The 26,726-nt window shown below is 34.9% G+C and overlaps 1 protein-coding gene across 1 annotated transcript; it reads left to right on the top strand.

The window, feature by feature from the left end:
• The first annotated feature begins 1,008 nt into the window (after positions 1–1,008).
• Positions 1,009–26,726, top strand: LOC141339001 (protein phosphatase inhibitor 2-like). The gene is made up of 6 exons (XM_073844617.1): positions 1,009–1,120; positions 6,798–6,905; positions 9,727–9,810; positions 14,371–14,474; positions 18,955–19,125; positions 23,529–26,726. Exons 2-6 carry the CDS (start codon positions 6,823–6,825, stop codon positions 23,546–23,548), a joined length of 462 nt encoding a protein of 153 aa, XP_073700718.1. The 5' UTR covers positions 1,009–1,120; positions 6,798–6,822; the 3' UTR covers positions 23,549–26,726.

The following is a 26,726-nucleotide window of genomic DNA, read 5'->3' as shown; positions in this document are numbered from 1 at the left end:
GCTGTACTACGTTTCATTTTTCTAGAATTGGTGGTTCAGGAGTTATTTCCATTTAAATGTACATTTTCGAACTAATGGTGGCGCTATAGAGTTGGTTCGAGAGACCCTAAATTTGGTCAGCTCACTATTCATGGCCATCACTACAAGTGTGCCAAATTTCATAATTTTCCTATGTTCCGTTCATAGGGCTGCCATAGACTCCCATTGGATGAAAATAATAAGAAAACACCGATACAGTAGGGACAAGAGCCCTTCGAGCCTGGCCCCTAAGTTATGAGACAGAACTGTTCAACTGAGGCCGTAAACTAATGTAGGGAAAAGAGTGTCACGTCGCTGTCAAAATAAAAGTCTCACTTCTGAAAAATCGGCTAAATGGGAAATCTTGGCTGATGCTGACCATTAAAAAATGGCAAAAATTGGCCAGCATATTGGCCAAACAGTGACCATTGTCATTTGGGACGCACAATACTGGGTTTTTGGCGATGTCCGATATTCTTAAAATAATTTTGGCCAATAGCCGATGCCAAAACCACAACACCAAGTCTCTCCTGTGTGGAAATTATAAGCAAATTATTATTAATTTTGGTTAGTTTTTAATTTAATAAATACATTTTTAACTTATTAGCACCGAAATGGTCTCACTGTAGAGCCATGTTTGATAGTAAACTGTTGGTTCTTCCAAAATGTTGCTTTATTACTTTTGGTCAGTTTGGTTTGAAATCTCAAGCGGTTTCTTATAAATATTTGATTGAACTCCATAAAACCACTTTGTACATAAAAAGCTAGAGTTTTACTTCTCGTGAACAAACTGTGAATGGTGTTTGCTCGTGCAAAGTCTTCTCCACAATGCTGGAGTGTGGGTGGTTGCCAGGGCATTTGTTAAGGTGTTCGAAGTGCTTGTGGTGTGTTATACGGTTGCTAGGGCATTTTGTTTACTGGCAAAGCCCCAAGTCTCTGATATTTTGGTCTCAGAAATGGCACGGCTCCCTCCTTCATTGCAAGTCTGTGGGATTTTTCAGTTTTATCACGCAACAGGCAAATAGACCGCAGCCATCTCCTCAACAAGAAGCATGATTTGAGATATCAGTTCACATCTACGGAATGAACAGTGTGCAGTGAGGTACAAATCAAAATTTAATAATCAAGTTTCTAATTTCAGGTGGCAGTTATTTAATAGATGATGTCTGCTCAGTCAGTTAACTCAAAGTAATACCAGCTCTAGCTTAATTTGTGTGTAATTTAATTGACAATAAGAATTTAATTTAATTCAGTTTGTACTGCAAACTACTAAAAGTGAACTTAAATACTGTTTTATGCATTTTTAGTGCACTTTGAAGTATAGTCTCAGTAAACTACCAGTTTAGTAGATTTCTACTGCAAGTATACTCGTAGGTTTTCTTCAACTGAACTTTACATCATACTTTAAGTATGCTACTAGGTCTCTATTTAGGTATTTTTTTTTATTATTAGTGTTTGCATTTTAAAATTTGCTTGTTGAAAATCCTTATACGTCAATGACCCATATATATATATATATATATATATATTAGGGCCGGGACTCGATTAAAAAAATTAATCTAATTAATTAGAGGCTTTGTAATTAATTAATCGAAATTAATCGCATTTTAATCGCATATAAATATTTGACCTGAGAACAGTGAGAAGTAAGTTTTTTCATATGGATATTTAGTATACCATTGAATAATGACTGAATACATAAACTTAAGCAACAAAATATTGTTTATTTTTGTTCAACCAAGTCCAACAGACCAGTGCAATATTGCCATTAAGTGTAGCAATAGGAGATACAGTGTTTCCCCTAGGTTTCCATTCTTTTTTTTTCTCGGTACTTTACCCTACTTTCTGTAATAACGAAAACATTTATTTCAGTGAAAAAATAAATCCAAAACTCTCTATTTTAACATTTTGAACAATAGGGCTTTACAATCTTTTGCTATTTTTTTTTTTTTTTAAGAAATTCTTGTGTTTTAATTTTTCTCATAATCAAATGAAAGCATAAACATTTATTTATTTTTAATCAAATGAAAAATAAGCCTTTTTAATTTTTGGCAAACAAACAGAGGTTTGCTGTTAAAATCAATAAATAATAATAATTTAACATTTAAATAATAATCGTAGTATTTTTTTCTACAATTAAGAGGTTAATCATGTTGTTTTATTTATTTTTTATCATTGTTTTTTGTCAATTATTTAAATAGGAATATTGTTCTGTTTCATGTTAAACCGTACTTTTATTTTGACAGGTTGCCGTGAAGTTTCTGTGTGTAAAGTATGATATGATGCTAGTTTTCTCAAATGAAACGGTAAAAGTGACACTGACAGTAGCTTTGGAGATTGAGTCTATCTGTTCATTTGAGATGCAAATGCCAAAAATTAACGGGAGCGTCACGCGTGCAGTAAAAAAAAAAACGCGTCTCTGCCATTCTAACATACAGAGGCAAACAGTGCAGGATTCATATTAAAACGGTCTTTTTGCATTTCAGTTTTGACAGACACTAGTCCATATCGTGATTTGAATTAAGTGACAGGCCAACTTTTGATTAATCAATCCAAAAATCGGCGAATTTACGTGGCATTCCGCGCTATAGAATATTCGGTTTTTATGAATGGAGTCCGCGATCCAGTCCGTGTTTTCTTGGAGGAGACATTGTAAACGCGCCCCCCTAAGATAATGGTAGGGGAAACACTGGGATATTTAGAAATATATTAGCCTACATTTCAGAAATTCAGGTACCCTATAAGTAGGTAGACCTTCTGTAAAAGCATTGAGGTGATACATGAGGCTCGATGTGCTGCGGTGATATGCGCATTCCTTTGTCTGAACGCTAGTTGGTGCTCCAGTATAATCGGTCCGCTGAAACTCATCCAGTGAGAAACGTTCCGCGGTGCAAAATTAAGTGCGATTAAAATGCGTTAAAAAAAATTAACGCGTTATTTTTGTGTAATTAATTAATCTAAATTAACGCGTTAAAGTCCCGGCCCTAATATATATATAATTGGACATTAAAGGTGACATTTTCAAATAAAGTTAAAAAAATGCAAAATTCCCATGTAAAACACTTTAAAGTGTCAAATATCACCTAATAATGGGAAAGCTATTTTTTTTTAATCAGATTTTTGATTATTGATTAGAAGGTGCTCCTTAAATTTTGAAGTGCTCCTAAAAAGAAAAGCGTAGAGCCCTGATATATGAGTGCATTCTTTTCCTAACAATGTTTTGTTTCTCAAACACCTGCAGTAGCAGGATAGCCATGTTTCTTTGGCAACTTTTTGTTACTTCAGGGGGGATATCCTGTACCAGCTTGTAGATCTTATTTTTGCCTGAACTGTTGTTTTTTCAGGACTGTTGTTGTCCCTTGGTGATAAAACCGTGTTTGAGATATAAGTTTCTGCAGAACACTATTGTATTGTATTATGAGCTCAACCTACGGCCCGTTGAGCAAAACCTTGACCTCTACTACATGCAACAGTGCACCGTACGCTCTCACGTGATCCAGAATAAACCGCTGTTCGGCATCGAGGAGGCCTCCGCCTCTAACATGAATGAAACTAATCTCTTGATTATTTAGGCAGGGAACATGAACATCCATTCTGAAGAGATTAGCATTACTCCACTAGTCCTCGGCTCTGCTTTATGTTCGTCTTTCTGTCGATGACGGATGGTAAATCTTGGACTGATTGCATCCAGCACCTCCCCAAAAGAGAGCTAAAAATAATCTGCTTGTCCAAACAACAGTTCTTTGAAATGCTATCGTTAAAAAACGTCTTTAAATCGGGTTTAAGTGGATTTCCACACTTGCTTCGTAACGCAGCACCTCATCCAAACGCTGGTTGTGTAACTGTTCTTCTTCCATGTGGATTGGCACATTTGACTGCTACTGCAGGAGCATTAGTGCTCCAGTCTACTGCGTTCATGTCACCAAATGCACTCGCCGGATTTTCATCAGACTATAGAACAGACAAAAAACTGATTCAGACTACGAACGACATTGATTTATTTACGCTTCTATAGAATTTCAGAGGTTAGTCCGATTGATTGCGTCTAACACTTTGACTTATTGATGGTCCATATGCTCAAATACAAAGATTATGCAATTTTGTCTATAGAGCAGTAAAAAAAAATGGGAATTTGGTACCAAGAGTGTGGTTTGTGTTTCAGTTTTTTAGTAAGTTGCCAATGAAATTAATTTTCATTTTAGTTTTTATCGCATATTTGTATTTTATTTAAATAATAATAATTAATTATTGTTAAATGGACCAGTAAAAAAATTGGATTTCTAGAGGGAATTTGGCACTAGTGTTCCAAAGGGGGAAGACAGGGTACTTATTATTTTAGCATTTTTATAAGTATTTCAGTTTGTAGCTCTAATTTTTTCTGTTTTGTTTTAGTAGTTTTAGAATTTCAACTTAAAATTATTTTATTTTAGTGAGTTTCCAAGAAAACAAAGTAACGTTACTAGTGTCGTTTTAGTATTACTTATTAATTATTTTAGCATTTATTAATATTTTTAGTTAGCCGTTTAGTTATTTTTATACTTTCAGTTTTGTCAATTTTTTATTTTTTTATTTTTTTTATTTTTTAGTAATTTTATGTTCTTTTGTCATTTTTATTTATTTTGAAGTATTTCAGTTTATAGCTCTTATTTTTTTTCAGGTTTTGTTTTAGTAATTTTAGTATTTCAGCTTCAACTTATTTTGTTTCAGTAAGTTGCCAAGGAAAATAGTTTTCATTCAGGTTTTTTTAACTAATGTTTATATTTTAAATAAAAAAAGAAGTAATTATCGTTAATTGAACCATTATAAAATGAATCAGTTCTAGAGGGAATTTAGTACCAAGAGTGTAATTACTAGTGTTATTTTACTATTTCTTATTAATTATTTTAGCATTTATTAATATTTTTAGTTAGCCATTTAGTTATTTTTATACTTTCAGTTTTGTCAGTTTTTATTTTTATTTTTCTTTGTTACATTTTTTAGTATTTTTATGTTCTTTTGTCATTTTTATTTATTTTTAAGTATTTCAATTTATAGCTCTTATTTTTTCAGGTTTTGTTTTAGTAATTTTAGTATTTCAGCTTGAACTTATTTTATTTCAGTGAGTTGCCAAGGAAACTAATTTTCATTTAAGGTTTGTTTCAAATATTTGTATTTAAATAAATAAATAAAAAAAGTAATTCTCGTTAATTGAACCATTATAAAATGAATCAGTTCTAGAGGGAATTTAGTACCAAGAGTGTAATTACTAAATAATAAAAGAAGTAATTATCATTGAATGGACCAGTAAAAAATATCGTTTCTAGAGGGAATTTGGTAATTTGATGTTAAAAAACGTTACTAGTGTTACTTTAGTATTACTTATTTATTGTTTTAGTATTTATTAATATTTTTAGCTATTTTTATACTTTCAGTTTTTGTCAAATTTTCATTTGTTTTTGTTTGCTTTTTCAGTAATTTGATGTTCTTTTGTCATTTTTATTTATTTTTAAGTATTTCCATTTATAGCTCTTATTTCTTCATTTTTTTTTATTTATTTTAGTATTTCAGCTTAAAATTAATTATTTGCAACTCTGCAACTTACTGAAATAAAATAAATTTAATCTGTAATACTAAAATTACTAAAACAAAAACTGAAAAGAAGTGCTGTAAAGTACTTAAACATGAAAATTATTTTCTTTGGCGACTTACTGAAATTTCACTTTTATTTAAGTGTTTAAGTTTATAGCTCTTATTTTTTAAGTTTTTGTTTGAGTAATTTTAGTATTTCAGCTATTTTATTTCAGTAAGTTGCCAAGGAAAATAATTTTCGTTTAAATTTTTTTAGCTAATATCTATATTTTATTAAAAAAAAACAAAGTAATTATCGTTAAATAGACCAGTAAACAATTGATAATTTCTAGAGAGAATTTGGTACCAAGAGTGCCGTTACTAGTTTTATTTTAGTATTATTTATTAATTATTTTAGTGTTAATTAATATTTATAGTTTTTTAAACTTTTTAATTATTTTGTTCTTTTGTCATTTTTATTTGATTTTTATTCAAATATTTCAGTTACGTACTTATTTTTATTTCAGTAATTTTAATACTCCAGCTTTTTTTATTTATATTTTATTTAAATTACCAAAAAAAAGTACTTGTTTTAATTAAGAGCAACAACGCTGGTAGAGTAATTGATAATATTACTGAAATGTGTAAGATTTGTATAGATTTTCTCTTAAAGTTAACATAAAGTCGACATTGTTTCCATTTAATTTAATTTTAATTTTAATTAACAAATTATCAGTACTTGTTTCAAAGAAAAATGTTTTGTTTTTAATTCTTAACAAAATGAACAACCTTCCTTCTCTTAAGTAAACTTCCATCCCACTTTGACTTTTCATGCCCGTATTGGCCATATAGTTGTGCGTAGTTATGCTTAGAAAGGCAGCCAGTTGAAATTATTTGTACTTTGTGCTTTGCATTACAAAACTGCACTCAGTGTAGTGCTGTAACATGATTATAGCATTGAATGCATTGGAAAACATTGACTTCAGACATGAAAGGCGGCCATGTCTGCTAGTCTTATCATTTATGTCACTAAAGGTCTGGTATATTTGGCAATGTATGCCACTTGGTGCTATTTTTTGTGTCCGCCGTTTCCAAAGTACTCCATAAAGTTTCAAAGTGGGGCAGAGTCCTTCGTTTAATGTTAGCAGATCTCAGAGGGAATATGTGCATCAGGGCTAATAGCTTTATCTATAATTGTATGTTAAGCTCTGCGTTTCTACCCATTCTTATAGGAAGAAGTCACAAAAATGGGATGAAATGAACATTTTGGCCACATATCACCCGGCGGATAAGGACTATGGGCTGATGAAGATAGACGAGCCCAGCACACCATACCACAGGTAAGCAACGCACACGCACGCACACACACACACACACACACACACGCACACACGCGCACACGCACACGCACACACACACACACACACACACACACACACACACACACACACACACACACAATGCTATTGTGCTACTGTGTGGATTCAGGAGTGAAGCTACTGCCACCCTTTTAAATCTAATAAGAAAATGAACAAAATTGTAATTTAGGAAAAAAAAATCTACTTTCAAATAATTTTTCAAGTAGGTCTGCTTCTAACAACTATTTTTTTTAAATTGATTAATCTATCAACTAATTTATTGATTAATCTAAACGGCTAATTTCCCACAAAAAATACTAATTTTTACTAAAGAGCATTTTTTTTCTTTTAATGAAATTAATTAATTGGAGATGCTTTTGATTTAATAAAATTTAATGGAACCATTAAAACGGAATCCAGAGAAGTAATGGAAAGTAATTTGTTAAAAATAAAACTGTAAAATTAATTAGACTTTTTGATAAAAAAAATGAACCATTAAAACAAAGTATAAAAAAATTAAACAATGGCAGCATTTGGTTAGTAATATGCATAGCTAAAAACTTCATTTGGACAATTTAAAGGCGATTTTCTCAATGTTTTTTTTTTTTTTTTTTTTTGCACCCTCAGATTCCAGTTTTTCAAATAGTTGTATCTCGGCCAAATATTGTCATATCCAAACAAACCATATATCAATGGAAATGCTAATTATTCAGCTTTTAGATGATGTATACAATGCAATAATAATAAAAACGATTGCCCCTATGACTGGTTTTGTGGTCCGAGGTCACAATTGTGCTACTGTGTGGATTCAGGAGTGAAGCTGCTGCTACCCTTTTAAATCTAATAATAAAATGAAAATGTGCTTGTAAGAGCAAATTGGATTAAGTGAAGGAGTGATTAAATGAACAAAACAGTAATTTAGGCAAATAAAATAAACTGCAAATTTATTTTAAGTAGTCCCTCCTTCATTCTTTTCTTAGTTCCCTCAGTCAAACATCTGACTGAATAGCTCATTATGCAGCTCATTATGCAGGTCTTTGTCTTCTCAGGTGTAAATCACAGCATTATTCATGATCATTCACGCCTCCTCGCATACAGTCGTTCTAAACAAAAAGTGTCTTCAAAAATATAAATCTATATACTGTTTTGTGTAAACAAGTGAACTAAATGATTTTCACATCATTTGGTAGAAAAAAACTCTAGCCTACCACATCCAGTTCTCAAAAGTCTTGTGAACAAATATTTTGTATGTGTTTCATGACCTTATTTCAGTGACTTCAAAAATTTAGTTTTTCACTAAGCACGCATAAACGTATGTACATGTACATTCTTGTTTTGCTGACATATTATTGTAGCCCAATATGTGCTGATTACAATGTAATCAGATTTAGGCCATTTATATGTTTTTAAGATACTGAAAAAAGCACAAATGTCAAGGCATGTCAAAACTTCTCCAGGGCCCCAAAACACCCTCAGACTAGCCTGGAAAAATCCAGACCCTAATCTATTAAGATTAAGGGTCTGGCATCGAGCAATGAAAAGGATCTAACTCGAGGGGCGGCACCAAGCATGCATTTGAAACTATTGCTGTACGCAATTGGATAACTCCAGACCAATCACAACAAAACACGGTGTGACGTATCCAGAGCGACGGTGAACATATAAGAGTGGATTTCAATGTTATAACATAAACAATGTGACAAGATTAATAACTATTAATTACGACAGCCGAATCAACCTCATAAAACAATTAGGTCCGATCAAACTATTCATTATATCAACTAATATGTGGATGGACACTAGAGTTTCATTCAGCAGCGAGACATATCGTCCTGTTCAAGTTAGGCTACTGTGTTACTATTGAATAGTTCAGTTTTTCGTTACAGTAAGTTTACCAAGTGACTCTTACCATTTGTAAATGAGATGGACCTCATCCACCACAATCCCGATCAGGTTGTCCCGGTAGACCTTGTTCGATAACATATATCGCCACTTCTTTTTTTAACAGCCAGGACTCGAGACTGCAGAATGCTATCTGGCACTGCCCGCTTCGGATCTGTTCCTCTTCGTGGTCGCCCCATACACTTAACTACCAGCGGAGCTAACTGATAAATTAAACTCTTGCCGTATCCAGTCGGCAAAACAGCAAAAACGTCCTTCTTGCAAAGGAACGATTCGAGCTCTTTTAAATGAAAAGCCAAATCTAACTCGGTCATTGTAGCGGCCAAAGCCGTTTCAAACAACTGCTTTTCATCTGTAGATCCCTTTCAATGTTTACTAATGATTTCGGACGTCGCAGCGCTGTCGTCATCAGCTTAGCTCGCCTCTGGCCCGCCTACATCAGATACACCGATTTGATTGGTTCCCAGAACTGCTTACGTATTGCAGTAACATGCATCATTGCTCGATGCCAGAGTGTCTTGCAGAGACAATTCAAATTGTACTCTCGCGAGACCTCTGGATTTCCAGGGTACCCTCAGACCCCAGAGGGTTAAAAAAGGTGCATACGTGAGTCTAGTTTATAGTAGCAATGCACTGATGTGGACCATAAACAATAGATTAGACTGCTACAGTTTGAAAAAGAGTAATTGTTTAAAGATTTGATCTCTTGCTGAGGCTCTTTTTATTGTAAATATGGGTGGTTCAAAGCATTGCTCTACTCTCTGGATATGTTACTGCCCTGTCTGCAAAATACAAGAGCAGCACTGAGGGTGCAACTCAATACGACCGGGTAATTTGCGGAAAAGGTCATGCTGTCGTTCTCCCTTTGGGCTATCGGCCAAAAATCTCCTGTCCTTCTTAGGATGGTTGGCGATGACGAGGATGAGGGGGCGCTCAGCGATTCGGACGGGAACACAGACTTACCCGGAGATGACCTCGCTAAAAAGTAAGTGATGCATGATTGTCATCTCTGATAAGAATGAAAGTGTAGTGAAAGGATTTCTTAAAATGCTAGCTACCAACATTTATATGACTCCCCAATGATCTCGGCTTACTTGAAATAATAACTAAATGTTTATATTCACTGTTTTGTCAGGCTGTAGTGTTTCAAAACAGCTTAAAGCATGCATCTCTTGGATTCAATGAGTTAATTTGAAAGGCAAGCAGAAATACATCAAGTTTTGGTAACATGATGGATCTACACTGTCACAATCCTTCACGTTTTTCCTCAGTCAAGTCCACTTTGACTTTGGTGGATTCACAGCATTCTCTGATAAAGGGAGAAGCCCATTAAGATACAACAGCTGCGAGAACAGAGTGTTTCTATAATTTTTGGTTTTCTGCCGCTTTGTTAGTTCAATCTAGTTAACGATACATGAATAACCAGAAGTCCGAACAGATGTCACGTCACGGCCTACAGGCAAATCAACTGCTTTTACAACAGTGTCTGCCCAACATCTTCTGTCTGACTGTTTCTGTTTGGAGTTCGACTCAAATGCACTGTCATTTCAGTGTTTCCAAAAAAAGCCTCAGAAAAGCATGTCAGCAAACTGGCTCATAGTGGCACGTATATTGATCTACAGCCAGTAACCCATAGCTGACAAAAACTTTGATTTAATAAGGGTTTTGCATAGTGTGAACATCTGAGCGCTTTGCGTAATTTTACAACCTAGTTGGATATATTTCACAACACATTTAAAAACGTAAAGGATTTATTAGAGAATAAAAATGTCCTGATAATTTACTCAGCCCCATGTCATCCAAGATGTTCATGTTTCTTTCTTTAGTCAAGAAGAAATTAAGGTTTTTGAGGAAAACTTCCCAGGATTTTTCTCTATACAGTGGACTTCAATGGATTCAATGGATTGAAGGTCCAAAATGCAATTTCAATGTAGCTTCTTTTTTGAAGTTGTCTAATACGCCGTCTCTGGGCCGAAATGGCTGCTTGAATGTGAACGTTTGAGACAAAAATTAACCCTTTATAGAGCACTCATTGAAATACTTGGAAATTCAACCTCAGAGTGTTATTGGAGGTTATTACAAGACTTTTGAACTTTTGTGTCTTAAAAAAAAAATTGTATATTTTTTATGTTGAAAATTAAGGTAAAGTAAGTTACCATATATGGTTCCTTGCCGGTCTATGGTAATTTGTGTGTGTGTGTATATACAGTAGTCAACATTCGAAGTGGATCAAAAAAGTTAATCAAAAGTTGTCCTAAGATAAGAACGGGTATTCTTTTTGGTTTTAGGACAAATTTGATGAAAGGTTTTGATCCACTTCGAATGTTGACTACTGTATATATATATATATACAAAAACTTAACTGAATATTTATTTAGGAAATTAAAAATCTTTGTTTTCCTCATCAGAACCCTTGATGGGGTCAGCTGGCACAACAAAAACCAACCTCTATCCATAGAATTGTTGAATAGACAGCTGCAAATGAAAAGTGAAGATCTACTGAACTTTATTCACTTAAATTGTAAATATATAATGAGAAGTGTGGAAAAAAAATAGCACAAAGTACTGGTGGCACCACTTATTTTAGCTGAAATAATAAACACCAATCTATGCTACTATAATATGAAATGGCTTAGTAGTAATTAGTAGTAACTTCAATAAATGTCTTATCCTTCCCACTGGATCACTGTATAATGTTATACAAACCTGTGTCAACGTCCAATGCACTATTGAGTACAATTGTTCTACATTATAATGACATATACAGTATTGTAAATATATAGTTAAGTAAAACAAAAATAGCACTATACATTCTGGTGGTACCACTTCTTTTAGCAGTAATGAGGCCCTCAGTAAAAAATAAACGCCAACATATGCCATTTTATTATAATAAAAAACTATAGGTACTAAAACTGACCAAAATTACACATTTTCACTGTTTATTTCTTGATCATTTCAATAAATGGTTTAAGTTTCACAATGGATTACTGTATAATGTTATACAAGCTTGTGCAATATTCAGTGGACTAAAAACAGGCATACTATCACTTACTTACTCTTACCTGAACAGGGCGTAAGTCTAAAAATGGACATACTGTATGATCGAATATGATCACCATTTTTATACCACAGCTTTCACTAATTTCTAGAAATCCTGTGCAAACAATGTCTATATCAACGTATAACACAACTATTCAACCATGCAATGTGTGAGTTTCATTGACTTACAATTGTGGTAGGAGCGTAAATCAGCATTTTTCTACCTGCGGAAGCACGCTGAAGTTTGAAACGCCCCGGACATCTTCCGATTGGTCAGATGCCATCTGAGACGTAGACTTACATCCGTTGATTGGCTGGGAGAAAAGCATGCAAACGCCATTGAAAATGTTCGATTAAGTTACCAAATATGGTTCTTCTCCCGATAAAGGGTTAACCTTGTATACCCCTCCATATTTACAAACACAACACCGGAAGACACAGCCATTAAGAGATCATTTCTAGTTAATGTAACAGAATTTACCAGTATTTTGATAGTGATGTGTGAATGGCTCTTTACTGATAAAATGATGGATAGTCGTTGCCATTTATGGCAATTTCCTGGTGTTACTGTGTGAAAGGGGCTATTAAGTCACTAGTTTTGCAAACAAACTGTGTGCACCAATGCCATTTACTCTATCACTGCTTGGTTTTGAATTTTTATCCAATATTGGGTGAACTATTCCAGCTACTAGATGTTAAAAGTATGTTGTAAGTGGACATAAATTCTCACCAGAATGTTCATAGATTTTCTTGCCCTGAGAGAAAGGCACTTGAGTCTTTGAATGAATAGGTCCGTTTTAATGCAGGATTTGGGTGTTTAAGTCTAGATCCGTGTCTTTAAAAGCTCTGAGATGGATGTGAGTGAGTGGTTTGTCTGCCGCAGGCCTGTAACTGAATCTGTAGCTGATGTTAGCATCTAGGAAGAGCATCCTGAACCTAATAGTAGTGCCACTACTCTGCCTTAATCCCGCTCGCCTTTACTTTCTTTCTTCATCTCTATCTCTGCTCTCTTTTGTCATCGTCCTCCTCCTACTGTGTCTTTCTTTCACCACTCTATCTTGTCTTTCCCTCAGGCACGTGTGGTTTATGTTCTCCTACCCAGCATTCACTGGGGCCATTATTTGTGTGTGTGTTTGTGTCCGGTTACTTCTCCAGCCTTCTCACATTAACTACAGAGACAACCAGGTTTTGTGAAAAACTTCCTTAATAAGCTAAACTAAGTTATATTTTATTAACATTAGCTATTATTATAATGAGAAAGTCAAATTAATTGAAGAGCTTATTATTTTTTTCCCTTATAAGGAACTTCAGCTTCCGTCGAGTCTTACTCTGTAGTTTCTATTTATAAGAAGTCGATATGAATACAGTATGATTGCATCAAATTTTGGTCAGAGTTAAATGGATGTTTTGGGCAATTACATATTTATTGGTTTTTCATTTCATGACGAAGACAGGAAGGTTTTTAGCTATAGTGATGCACATTAGGTGTGTAATTGATGCTTTTACCATTATTGTGCCGCCACAGGAAATGATGGGGAATTAAGCTTGTTGCATAAGCCTGTGGCAGCATAAATCATCAGAAAATGCATACAAATTATGATTATGTAATGTAATGGTATACAGATGAGGACAAAAGTTTACAGAATCTACAAAATGTTAATTATTTTAGCAAAATAAGAGCGTTCTTCTAAAAAAATCCTTCTTTTTTTTCTAGCATTTTTGTGCATTTGAATCCTTTCCAACAATGACTGTATGATTTTGAGATCCATCTTTTCACACTGAGGACAACTGAGGGACTCATATGCAACTATTACAGAAGGTTCAAACACTCACTGATGCTTTAGAAAGAAAAAACATCCATTGAAATATTTTGAACAGAATGGAGATGTGGTAATCTTTCTTATTTTGCATAAATTTAATTTAGTACTGCCCTTCGGAAGCTACAGAAGATACTTGCATGTTTCCCGGAAGATAACATAAGTTTAAATTTACCATGATCAGTGAGCGTTTGAACCTTCTGTAATAGTTGCATATGAGTCCCTCAGTTGTCCTCAGTGTCAAAAGATGGATCTCAAAATGAAACAGTTATTGCTGAAAAGGGTTTAAATGCACAAAAATGCCTAAAAACCAAAGAATTTGTGGGACCTGAAGGTTTTATCTGGACTCATGAAAAACTATCACTAAACTAAAAAACACAGCTGTGGATCATTCAGGAAACAATGCAGTATTAAGAATCATAGGGGATGTACTTTTTATAAATTCAGTTATTCTCTTGTGGACTATATGTGAACATCTTTTATGTGAAATATCTTATTCAGGTCAGTACTAAATAAACAATAACATGCATTTTGTATGATCCCAATTATTTTGCTAAAATAATTAACATTTTGCAAATTCTGCAAGGTGTATGTAAACGAAACGGGAAATAATAAAATATAAATTTTTATTACAAAAACTAATTCAAAATATTGAATGATGGCTTCTCGTTCTCACCTGTCTGTCTCAGGCTGGCGGCGGCGGCGGCGGAAGGCGCAGAATCTCGCTTCATGGAAGAGCCAGAGGAGGAGAGCAGTGAGGAAGAGGAGGAGGAGTTGAGTCCGGAGGATCAAGGTGAGACACGTGTCTCTGTCTCTCATGGCCCCAGATTCACCTCTGTTTCCTCTCACACTGATTACACATTTGCACAGCTCACCGCACCGTCAGCCGGCGGCTCAAACACACACTGCTCCGCAACTCGTTCTCTCTCTCTTTTGTCTGTTTTTCTCAATTCTTTTTAATGCACAGTCTTATGTAGTGTTACATGCAGGGTTTGTCTAGTAAAGGTTTATAAGCATATACAGTCGTGGCCAAAAGTTTTGAGAATGACACAAATATTAGTTTTCACAAAGTTTGCTGCTCAACTGCTTTTAGATCTTTGTTTCAGTTGTTTCTGTGATGTACTGAAATATAATTACAAGCACTTCATACGTTTCAAAGGCTTTTATTGACAATTACATGACATTTATGCAAAGAGTCAGTATTTGCAGTGTTGGCCCTTCTTGTTCAGGACCTCTGCAATTCGACTGGGCATGCTCTCAATCAACTTCTGGGCCAAATCCTGACTGATAGCAACCCATTCTTTCATAATCACTTCTTGGAGTTTGTCAGAATTAGTGGGTTTTTGTTTGTCCACCCGCCTCTTGAGGATTGACCACAAGTTCTCAATGGGATTAAGATCTGGGGAGTTTCCAGGCCATGGACCCAAAATTTCAACGTTTTGGTCCCCGAGCCACTTAGTGCCTTATGGCACGGTGCTCCATCGTGCTGGAAAATGCATTGTTCTTCTCCAAACTGTTGTTGGATTGTTGGAAGAAGTTGCTGTTGGAGGGTGTTTTGGTACCATTCTTTATTCATGGCTGTGTTTTTGGGCAAAATTGTGAGTGAGCCCACTCCCTTGGATGAGAAGCAACCCCACACATGAATGGTCTCAGGATGCTTTACTGTTGGCATGACACAGGACTGATGGTAGCGCTCACCTTTTCTTCTCCGGACAAGCCTTTTTCCAGATGCCCCAAACAATCGGAAAGAGGCTTCATCGGAGAATATGACTTTGCCCCAGTCCTCAGCAGTCCATTCGCCATACTTTTTGCAGAAGATCAATCTGTCCCTGATGGTTTTTTTTTTTTTGAGAGAAGTGGCTTCTTTGCTGCCCTTCTTGACACCAGGCCATCTTCCAAAAGTCTTGGCCTCACTGTGTGTTCAGATGCGCTCACACCTGCCTGCTGCCATTCCTGAGCAAGCTCTGCACTGGTGCCACTCCGATCCCGCAGCTCAATCCTCTTTAGGAGACCATCCTGGCGCTTGCTGGACTCTCTTGGACGCCCTGAAGCCTTCTTAACAATGCAGTGGAAAGTTTTTTTCGGGATTAAGTTAATTTTCATGGCAAAGAAGGGCTATGCAATTCATCTGATCACTCTATATAACATTCTGGAGTATATGCAAATTGCTATTATAAAAACTTAAGCAGCAACTTTTCCAATTTCCAATATTTATGTAATTCTCAAAACTTTTGTCCACGACTGTATATTAATACAAGTGAAACTGGTACCAATAGTTTTGATACCACAGTGGAAATCAGGGCTGTACGATTAATCGAAGGCGATTGTCATGCGCATTTTGTCAGTAAAACCGTTTGTGTAATCGGTAGTAAATCTCCAGCACATGCTTTCAGATGGAGCAGTATTTACTACACAGAGCCGTACTGCCCTCCAAAGGCAAAGTGCAGTAACTACGCCAACACTGAAACTGAGAAAAATGCCTTTAAAGGAACACTCCACTTATTTTGGAAATAGGCTCATTCTCCAACTCCCCCCGAGTTAAGTTGATTTTTACCGTTTTGAAATCCATTCAGCCGTTCTCCTGTTCTGGCGATATCACTTTTAGCATAGCTTAGCATAGATCATTGAATCCTATTAGATCAATAGCATCACGTTCAAAAATGACCAACGTGTTTCGATATTTGTCCTATTTAAAACTTGACTCTTCTGCAGTTATATCGTGTACTAATACCAGCGAGAAAATGTAAAGATGCGATTTTCTAGGCGGATAAGATTAGGAACTACACTCCCATTCCGGCGTAATAGTCAAGGAAGTTTGCTGCCGTAATATGGATGCAGCAGGCGTAGTAATATCACGCAGCGCCTGAAATTAGTTCCCAGCTGGATTAGCATTTGCACATGTGCTGCGTGATATTACTCCGCCTGCTTGGGTCATGTTACGGCAGCAAACTTCCTTGACTATTACGCCGGAATGGGAGTGTAGTTCCTAATCTTATCGGCCTAGAAAATCACATCTTTACATTTTCTCGCCGGTATTAGTACACGATATAACTGCAGAAGACTCAAGTTTTTAATAGGACAAATATGGAAACTCGTTGGTCATTTTTGAATGCGATTCTATTGGTCTAATAGGATTCAATGATCTATGCTAAGCTATGCTAAAAGTGATATCGCCAGAACAGGCTGAATGGATTTCAAAATGGAAGTTGGAGAATGAGCCTATTTCCAAAAAAAAGTGGAGTGTTCCTTTAAAGTTTTTACGCCAGCTAGTCAAACATGTTGACACTCTCGTTTCTCTGAAATGGGACATAATTGAACCAGGAGACTTTGCCACAAGACAAAACAGTTGTCACAAAGTCCTTTTAAAGCCTTAACTCAATTTTGACCAAATGTGTAGTTACTGCGCTTTGCCTTTGGAGGGCAGCGTAGGTCACTGACAAGCTACTCTATATCGCTTTCATTATTGCAGACGATTTAATCACGCAATATGGAAATAGAAAGAAAACGTTTCACAATAATGACAGCTGTTTGCATAGCTTCTCAGTGTACTACGGTTTTGTGTAGTAAATGCTGCTACTTCTGAAAGCACGTGAAAATACCACATTTAATAACATGTTTTTACTCCAAACTCACTTCATAACGTTAGTCGAGTGTTTGAAGTAGATCCTTCTGTGAGAGGATGTGGCTTCTCTTACACAGAATATTGCATATTTTTTATAGTATTCTAAGCTGTGATACAGGCATTGCATTATAAATATACTTTATTATGATAAATAAGATAATAAGAAGAACTTCTGCCTAATTATCGTGCAGCCCTAGTGGAAATGAATTTTATTGAATGCTCTCATTTATTTGGAACATTAAATATTGGACATACAGTGCCTTGCAAAAGTGTTCATACCCCCTCATTTTTTTCACGTTTTGTTGCAGCATTATGTTAAACTGCTTTAAATTACTTTTTTTTCCACATCAATCTACGTCTCATACACCATAATGACAAAGCACAAAACAGGTTTGTAACAACTTTGCAAATTTATTAAAAATAAAAAACTGAAAAGATCGCGTTGCATAAGTATTCATACCCTTTTCTGGGACACTCGAAATTTAGCCTTCATATTGCTTCTAGATGTTACTACACTTCGAGTGGAGTTAAACTGTGGCAGATTCATTTGAATGAGTCTGATTTAGAAAGGCACACACCTCTCAGAAAAGGTCTAACAGCTGAAAATGCATATCAGAGCAAAAACCAAGATAACTGCCTGTAGAGCTCAGTGACAGACTTGCGTTAAGGCAATGATCTAGGGAAGAAATCTGCTGCATTGAAGGTTGACAGAAGCATTCTCCATAATGGAAGACTACTGGAACAACTAGGACTCGAGAAAATGTCTGCCAGCCCCCATCCAAGCTGACAGAGCTTGAGAGGTGAAAAGGTGAGGCAAAGAATGGCAGATAATTGCCAAATGCAGATGAGCAAAGCTTGTCACATCAGACCCAAAAAGACTCGAGGCTGTAAAGGTGCTTCAACTATGTACTGCGTTAAGGGTATGAATACTTATGCAATGTACTTATTTCAGTGTTTTATGTTTAATACATTTGTAAAATTTGCACATCTGGTTTTTGCTTTGTCATTATTATGGTGTACGGAGTGTAAACTGATGTGGGGAAAAACTAATTTACAGCAGTTTAACATAATGCGGCAACAAAACAAAAAGGGGTATGAATACTTTTGCAAGGCACTGTATATAATCAGATATGTACAATTTATAACAAATATATGAGTAAAACAATAACAAGTACAGCTTGCCATGAGTTTCTCAGTGAAGAGAACTTTGCATCCTGTTTCTCAAGCAGTTATTGAGGTAAACGTTGGCCAATATCAGAACAAATATCACTGTCAACGCACAAAACACACACACAAAAAAAAATCAAATTATTGTTTTAATTACAGATGTGGCAGCTCTAATTATTTATTTCCTAAAACTAAAGATTTGAATCTCTTTGTTTATCCAGTGTTCACTGCTAGAGAAAAAAACAGAAACAAGTGACTCAGTGAAATTTTGATATCGGTGTTGTAAGCATATATGCTAATGTGAAAAATAAAACTGCGCATGCAGCATTCAGTTTGATGTACACCACTTTGATGTGTTACCACTTTCCACCAGCTTTTTGTTAACCTAGAACAAAGATTTGTCTTCATCTTTTTGCGTTTCCCTTAATGGACGGTGAATCAGTGGGTTCTGGGGTTTAGAGCTGTATGTTTTGTCTTTCCTCAGCCAGAAAGCAGCAGTTCCAGATGATGAGGAAGATGCATTATAATGAAGGCATGAACATTAAGCTAGCCCGACAACTCATCGCCAGTGAGCTGGCAGAGGATGAAGATGAGGATGAAGAGATGAAGGATGACACAGAGACCGAGGACATCACCGTCGACCCCCCACAAGATGGTAAATGAACTTAGCAGTGTAATGAAAAACACTATTGACCTGCGTTGACCTACTGTACATGTAGTTTGAACAGTTGCTTAAAATGGAAAGTCCCAACAAGAGTAATTGTGGTGTTGAAAATCTGCACATAAACTGAAACGTTCACATGCTCTGAGTGAACTATGATGCTTCGATTGCCTTTTGTGTGTGAAGATTTTGTTTTGCTTTGTTGGAGGAAGAGTCTTCAAGCATGGTCTGTTGACCACTAGAGGTCCCTTGAGATGCTGGAAGGGTTTCCAGATGCTCTCCCAAGATCAGTTTAGGACAAAACACTTCAGAATAGAGCAGAGACTTTGCTTGTTAGTGCAGATGGATAAGTCAAGCATGACTACTGCTATTGCTTTTTTGGGGGGTTAGTGATAAACTCTTAACCCAACATATTAACCCTGGAAACTCTTTATTAACCCTTATATTGGCATAAAATAATATTTTTTTTCAATCAAGCTGTCTATTGAACCTTGTTGTGAAAATATGTTCCAAAATTGCATTTTTCTTCATGTATCATCTTTAGTGAATATTAGGCTGTTGTGACCAATTAATTTATCACTAAAATGTATTTTTCAGTGCGTTTATAGTCTTTGAATAATTTAAGTAAATTTAATAATAGAGATTTATTTATGTGACTTCTTCATGTGATCCGTATGGAAGCCTGTTTCCACCACTGAATAAAAGATGAAAAGAGTAATTGTGACTTTTTCACAATTCTGACATTTTTCTTGCAATTGCAAATTTACATCATGCAATTCTGACTTCAGATTTGTGATATAAATTTGCAATTGTGCCTTTTTTTCCACATAAATGCTTTATATAATACGTTGTATGTTTATATCTTGTAATTCTCACTTTAAAACACACATTTGCAAGTTGTTAAGTCAGAACTGTAAAATATAAACTCGCAATTCTGTGAACATACAAGTTGCATTTCCCCCCCTCATAACTGGACTTTATAACTCACAATTGCGAGTTTAGAATTGTGAGGAAAAAGTCAGAATTGCGAGATATAAGCTCGGAATTATGAAAAACAAAAAAGTCAGAATTGAAAGATAAACATGGAAATACGAGAACAAGTCAGAATTGTAAGAAACTTGGAATTTCAAGAAAAAAAGAGTTGTGAGATACAAACTCACATTTGCAAGAAAAAAAAACGGAATTGCGAGAAAGTCAAAATTGTAAGATACAAAATTGCATTTGCAAGAAACTTGGAATTGCAAGAAAGTCAGAATTGAGAGCTATAAACTCGGAATTTCAAGGAAAAAGTCACAATTTAAAGATACAACTTGCATTTGCAAGGAAAAAACTGAATTGCGAGAGTGAGAAATTAAGAAAGGAGAGATATAAACTCGGAGTTGTGAGGAAAAAAGTCAGAATTGTGAGATATAAACTCACATTTTCAAGAAAAAAACTCAGAACTGCGAGAGTCAGAATTGTGAGATAAACTCAGAATTGTGACAAATTCAGAATTGTGAGATACAAACTTGGATTTGCAAGAAAAAAAACTCGGAATTGCGAGAGTCATAATTAAGAACTGTAAACTCAGAATTTCAAGGAAAAAGTCAGAATTTAAAGATACAAACTTGTTTTTTCAAGGAAAAAGCTGAATTGCGAGAGTGAGAATAAAATGTGAGGAAAAAAGTCAGAATTGTGAGATACAAACTCGCATTTTCAAGAAAAAAACTCAGAACTGCGAGAGTCAGAATTGTGAGATAAACTCAGAATTGTGACAAAAAAATTAGAGTTGTGAGATACAAACTTGGATTTGCAAGAAGAAAAAACTCGGAATTGTGAGAGTCATAATTCAGAACTATAAACTCAGAATTGCGAGAAAGTCAGAATTGTGACACATTCAGAGTTGTGAGATACAAACTTGGATTTGCAAGAAGAAAAAACTCGGAATTGCGAGAGTCATAATTGAGAGCTATAAACTCGGAATTTCAAGAAAAAAGTCAGAATTGTGAGATACAAACTTGCATTTGCAAGGAAAAAACTGAATTGCGAGAAAGTCAGAATTGTGAGATAAACTCAGAATTGTGACAAAAAATTTAGAGTTGTGAGATACAAACTTGGATTTGCAAGAAGAAAAACTCAGAATTGCGAGAGTCATAATTAAGAACTGTAAACTCAGAATTTCAAGGAAAAAGTCAGAATTTAAAGATACAAACTTGTTTTTTCAAGGAAAAAGCTGAATTGCGAGAGTGAGAATAAAATGTGAGGAAAAAAGTCAGAATTGTGAGATACAAACTCGCATTTTCAAGAAAAAAACTCAGAACTGCGAGAGTCAGAATTGTGAGATAAACTCAGAATTGTGACAAAAAAATTAGAGTTGTGAGATACAAACTTGGATTTGCAAGAAGAAAAAACTCGGAATTGCGAGAGTCATAATTCAGAACTATAAACTCAGAATTGCGAGAAAGTCAGAATTGTGACACATTCAGAGTTGTGAGATACAAACTTGGATTTGCAAGAAGAAAAAACTCGGAATTGCGAGAGTCATAATTGAGAGCTATAAACTCGGAATTTCAAGAAAAAAGTCAGAATTGTGAGATACAAACTTGCATTTGCAAGGAAAAAACTGAATTGCGAGAAAGTCAGAATTGTGAGATAAACTCAGAATTGTGACAAAAAATTTAGAGTTGTGAGATACAAACTTGGATTTTCAAGGAAAAAGCTGAATTGCGAGAGTGAGAATAAAGAGCTATAAACTCAGAATTTCTAGGAAAAAGTCAGAATTTAAGATACTTGCATTTTCAAGAAAAAACTCAGAATTGCGAGAGAGTCAGAATTGTGAGATACAAACTTGGATTTGCAAGAAAAAAAACTTGGATTTGCGAGAGTCATAATTGAGAGCTATAAACTCAGAATTTCAAGGAAAAAGTCAGAATTTAAAGATACAAACTTGCATTTGCAAGGAAACAACTGAATTGCGAGAAAGTCAGAATTGTGAGATAAACTCAGAATTGTGACAAAAAAATTAGAGTTGTGAGATACAAACTTGGATTTGCAAGAAGAAAAACTCAGAATTGCGAGAGTCATAATTAAGAACTGTAAACTCAGAATTTCAAGGAAAAAGTCAGAATTTAAAGATACAAACTTGTTTTTTCAAGGAAAAAGCTGAATTGCGAGAGTGAGAATAAAATGTGAGGAAAAAAGTCAGAATTGTGAGATACAAACTCGCATTTTCAAGAAAAAAACTCAGAACTGCGAGAGTCAGAATTGTGAGATAAACTCAGAATTGTGACAAAAAAATTAGAGTTGTGAGATACAAACTTGGATTTGCAAGAAGAAAAAACTCGGAATTGCGAGAGTCATAATTCAGAACTATAAACTCAGAATTGCGAGAAAGTCAGAATTGTGACACATTCAGAGTTGTGAGATACAAACTTGGATTTGCAAGAAGAAAAAACTCGGAATTGCGAGAGTCATAATTGAGAGCTATAAACTCGGAATTTCAAGAAAAAAGTCAGAATTGTGAGATACAAACTTGCATTTGCAAGGAAAAAACTGAATTGCGAGAAAGTCAGAATTGTGAGATAAACTCAGAATTGTGACAAAAAATTTAGAGTTGTGAGATACAAACTTGGATTTTCAAGGAAAAAGCTGAATTGCGAGAGTGAGAATAAAGAGCTATAAACTCAGAATTTCTAGGAAAAAGTCAGAATTTAAGATACTTGCATTTTCAAGAAAAAACTCAGAATTGCGAGAGAGTCAGAATTGTGAGATACAAACTTGGATTTGCAAGAAAAAAAACTTGGATTTGCGAGAGTCATAATTGAGAGCTATAAACTCAGAATTTCAAGGAAAAAGTCAGAATTTAAAGATACAAACTTGCATTTGCAAGGAAACAACTGAATTGCGAGAAAGTCAGAATTGTAAGATAAACTTGGAATTGAGAGGAGAAAAGTCAGATTTGTGAGATACAATCTCGCATTTGCAAGAAAAAAAATATTGGAATTGTCAGATTTGTGAGAAACTCGGAACTGTGAGAAAAAAAGAATTGAGAGAGATACAAACTTGCATTTGCGAGAAAAATGTCAGAATTAAAAAATAAACTCGGAATTGCGAGAAAGTCAGAATTATGAGATACAAACGCGCATTTTGCGAGAAAAAAACCTTTGCGTTAAAGTCAGAAGTTTATATCTCGCAATTCTGACTTTATAACTCAAAGTCGGAATTGTGAGTTTGTATTGGGCAAAGTCACAATTGTTGTTGTTTTATAAATGGTGGAAACAGGCTTCCTTAGATATGTTTTCCCCTGCTTTTTCTGTAGAAATAAAAAAGAAATGCATTTAAAATAATTAAAAAACAAACAATAAATCTAAATATATTTGATATAATAAAATAAACTGTAGCTTCTCCATCTATTACAGATGGATTCCTTGTCCCGTGAACGTCTGGAAGGCGCAGCTTCGTCACCGGTTCAGCTCCAGGATTCCCCTCCACCCCGTGTTTTCCTTCAACACCGCAATGCCACGCATATCATCATCCAGCTCCCTTATTTGCCAAACGTTTATTGTCATCACACTAAGAAACGAGACTGTTATCAAAGCGTTCCAGGCCTGGACTCCACCCTCTTCCTGTGGCGAGAGCGTGGGAGGCCGCTGAGAAAGTGTGCTTGTGTCCTACACCCCGTCACGACTCATCGACGTCCACAATGAACCGTACGCTTTCTCTGGTTTCCCAACTCGGCCGTTATCGACGTTTAATAATCTGAACAGGCAGGTGGTTTAGCATGCACTGGTTAAAGGGGGACTGATGTGGTCTTGGGCTTCCACACACACCGAGCTCTACTGTATGCATGGCTTCTGAAAACCATGTTTAATTACATTGGCACTAATAGTATCTGCCCTGTCTATGATTAACAGGTGAGTATTACTGAACTAGATAGAAAACTACTGATCAGTAGACTGAACCCTTTGGTTGTCTCTGTTGCTTTTCCGAAACTGCAAAAGCTTTATTAGATGCTGAACAGTTCTGACGGTTTTCGACTTGGCATCCTTATCGAGCTTTGTTTGTTTTGATTGCCTTTTTTTTTTCCAAATGCCATTATATGATTTCTGAAGAATATAGTTATCCTGCAGTACTAAATAAAAGATAAAATAATTTTGATATATTGACCAAGCAATTTGACCTCTAAAATTGCAATTGTTGTTTTGGTGTATTTATCAAATTATAGTCATGAATACTCACACAATATATATGTAGGTTGTAAAAAAAAAAATAAAAAGCTAAATGGGTGAATGATGCAAAATCTGGCAAGAACTTGTCTAGGTCATATTTGGCTTCTAAATATATATAATATATATATATAAACTTTATTTCAGGACTTTGTAACTCACAGTTGTGAGTTTGTATCTCAAAATTCAGATAAAGTTAGAATTGACAAATATAAACTTGGAATTGCAAGAAAAAAGTCAGAATTGTAAGATGCAACTTGCAGTTGCGAGAAAAACAGTCAGAACTTTATTTCAGGAATTTATAACTCACAGTTGCGAGTTTATATCTCACAATTCTAATAAAAGAAAAGTTAGAATTGCGAGAAAAAGGTTAGAATTGAGAGATATACTCGGAATGTCAGAATTGTAAGATACAAACTTGCATTTCCAAGAAAAAAATAAATTCCGAAAAAAGGGCAAATTGTATGATATGAACTTGCAGTTGCGAGAAAAAAAAAGTCTGAACTTTATTTCAGGAGTTTAAAACAAAAGTTAGAATTGTAAGAAAAAAGTAAGAATTAAGAGATATAAACTCGGAATTGCAAGGAAGTCAGAATAAAAAATATAAATTGTAAGAAAAAGGTCAGAATTGTAAGATGCAAATTTGCACTTGCAAGAAAAAAAGTCAAAATTGTAAGATATAAACTTGGATTTGCATGAAGGTCAGAATTAAAAATATATAAACTTGGAATTGTACGAAAAAAGTCAGAAGTGTAAGATGCAAACTAGCACTTGCAAGACAGAAACTCAATTTCGAGAAAGTCAGAATTGGGAGATACAAACTGAATTGCAAGACAAAAGTTGGAATTGTGAGATACAGACTTCAGTTTGCGAGAAAACTCAGAATTGCAAGAAAGTCAGAATTGAAAAATAAACTTAGAATTGTGAGAAAAAAGTCAGAATTGTAAGATGCAAACTTGCATTTGCAAGAAAAAACTCGGAATTGCGAGAAAGTCAGAATTGAAAAATCTTAACTTTTATTGTAAGAAAAAAAGTCATAATTGTAAGATGCAAACTTGCGCTTGCAAGAAAAAAAACCTCGGAAATTGCGAGAAAGTCAGAATTGAGAGATAAATTGAATTGCAAGACAAAAGTCGGAATTGTGAGATACAGACTTTAATTCGCAAGATAACTCGGAATTGTGAGAAAGTCAGAATTGAAAAAATATAAATTTGGAATTGTACGAAAAAAGTCAGAATTGTAAGATACAAACTTGCATTTGTGAGAAAAAAAAATTTGCAAGAAAGAAACTCAAAATTTTGAGAAAGTCAGAATTGGGAGATACAAACTGAATTGCATGACAAAAGTCGGAATTGTGAGATACAGACTTTAATTTGCGAGAAAGTCAAAATTGAAAAATAAACTTGGAATTGCAAGAAAAAAGCCAGAATTGTAAGATACAAACTAGCATTTGCAAGAAAAAAAACTCGGAAATTGCAAGAAAGTCAGAATTGAAAAAAAATGTAAAATTGGAATAGTAAGAAAAAAGAATTGTACGATGCAAGACGTTGTGAGATACAGACTTGCATTTGCCAAAAAGTCAGAATTGAGAGATATAAATTTGCATTTGCAAAAAAACAAAAAGGATTATTTTAATTAAACTTTTTTTATTAAATAAAAATAATCAGGCTTGTTACAGTAATGCAAAAAGGGGAGAGAAAGTCTAAATATATCCTGCAATGTAAAAAAGACTCATTAAAATGCAAAAATATTAATTCTGACTTACTACAAAAAAAAAAAAAAAGGAAATTAGATATTTAAAAACATTATTTCATTAATCTAAAAAATTAAGTACATTCAATTAAGTGCTTGCCAGGTTTTGTGAAATTCACCCAAATGTCCACACAGCATTGCTGTTTTGGCTCCTGTCTATATTCTCCACACAAAAAGTACAATCATTAGTTTGAGATGTGTGTTTTTGAGATGTGTTTTCAGTTTCACACGGCCGGCCCTCGACTGAATGATGTCAGGAAATGTTGAGACAGAAACAGTGCTGCACACATTGAACATTAAAGCACTTATTTCTTAATTGGTTACCTATTTTTAATGAGAAAGATGAAAGGTCTGGTATGGTCCTGCGGTATCCCGTCAGTCATTGACATGGATCGCACACATATTCGACTCATGTCAAATATAGTTTAAATCCTACATTTATACGTTCTCAAACACAAGTGCTTTGATTTTATCGTTATGTTGAACTGATTTTTTTCATGGGTTTTGAGTATTTTGACCATTTCTGTCCATTTTATTCCTCCCCAAGTTTTTTTTTTTTGGGTTCTTTTCCTGAATAGATGTGCATGTTCTTCAAACGAAAATGTGCATATTTGTCAGTCATTAAAATGTTGGTATGAA

This window comes from Garra rufa, chromosome 7, assembly GCF_049309525.1.
Source record: "Garra rufa chromosome 7, GarRuf1.0, whole genome shotgun sequence".
Taxonomy (NCBI): domain Eukaryota; kingdom Metazoa; phylum Chordata; class Actinopteri; order Cypriniformes; family Cyprinidae; genus Garra; species Garra rufa.
The sequence above is the reverse complement of the archived record's forward strand: the minus strand, read 5'-3'. Positions and strand labels throughout refer to the sequence as shown.

What these genes read in the sequence shown, in the direction of transcription:
- LOC141339001 (XM_073844617.1), top strand. Translation starts at nt 6,823, where the DNA reads ATGAACATTTTGGCCACATATCACCCGGCGGATAAGGACTATGGGCTG. An exon ending in GTTGAGTCCGGAGGATCAAG is followed by an intron (nt 14,475 to 18,954) that starts GTGAGACACGTG and finishes GTCTTTCCTCAG; the next exon opens with CCAGAAAGCAGCAGTTCCAG. An exon ending in CGTCGACCCCCCACAAGATG is followed by an intron (nt 19,126 to 23,528) that starts GTAAATGAACTT and finishes CATCTATTACAG; the next exon opens with ATGGATTCCTTGTCCCGTGA.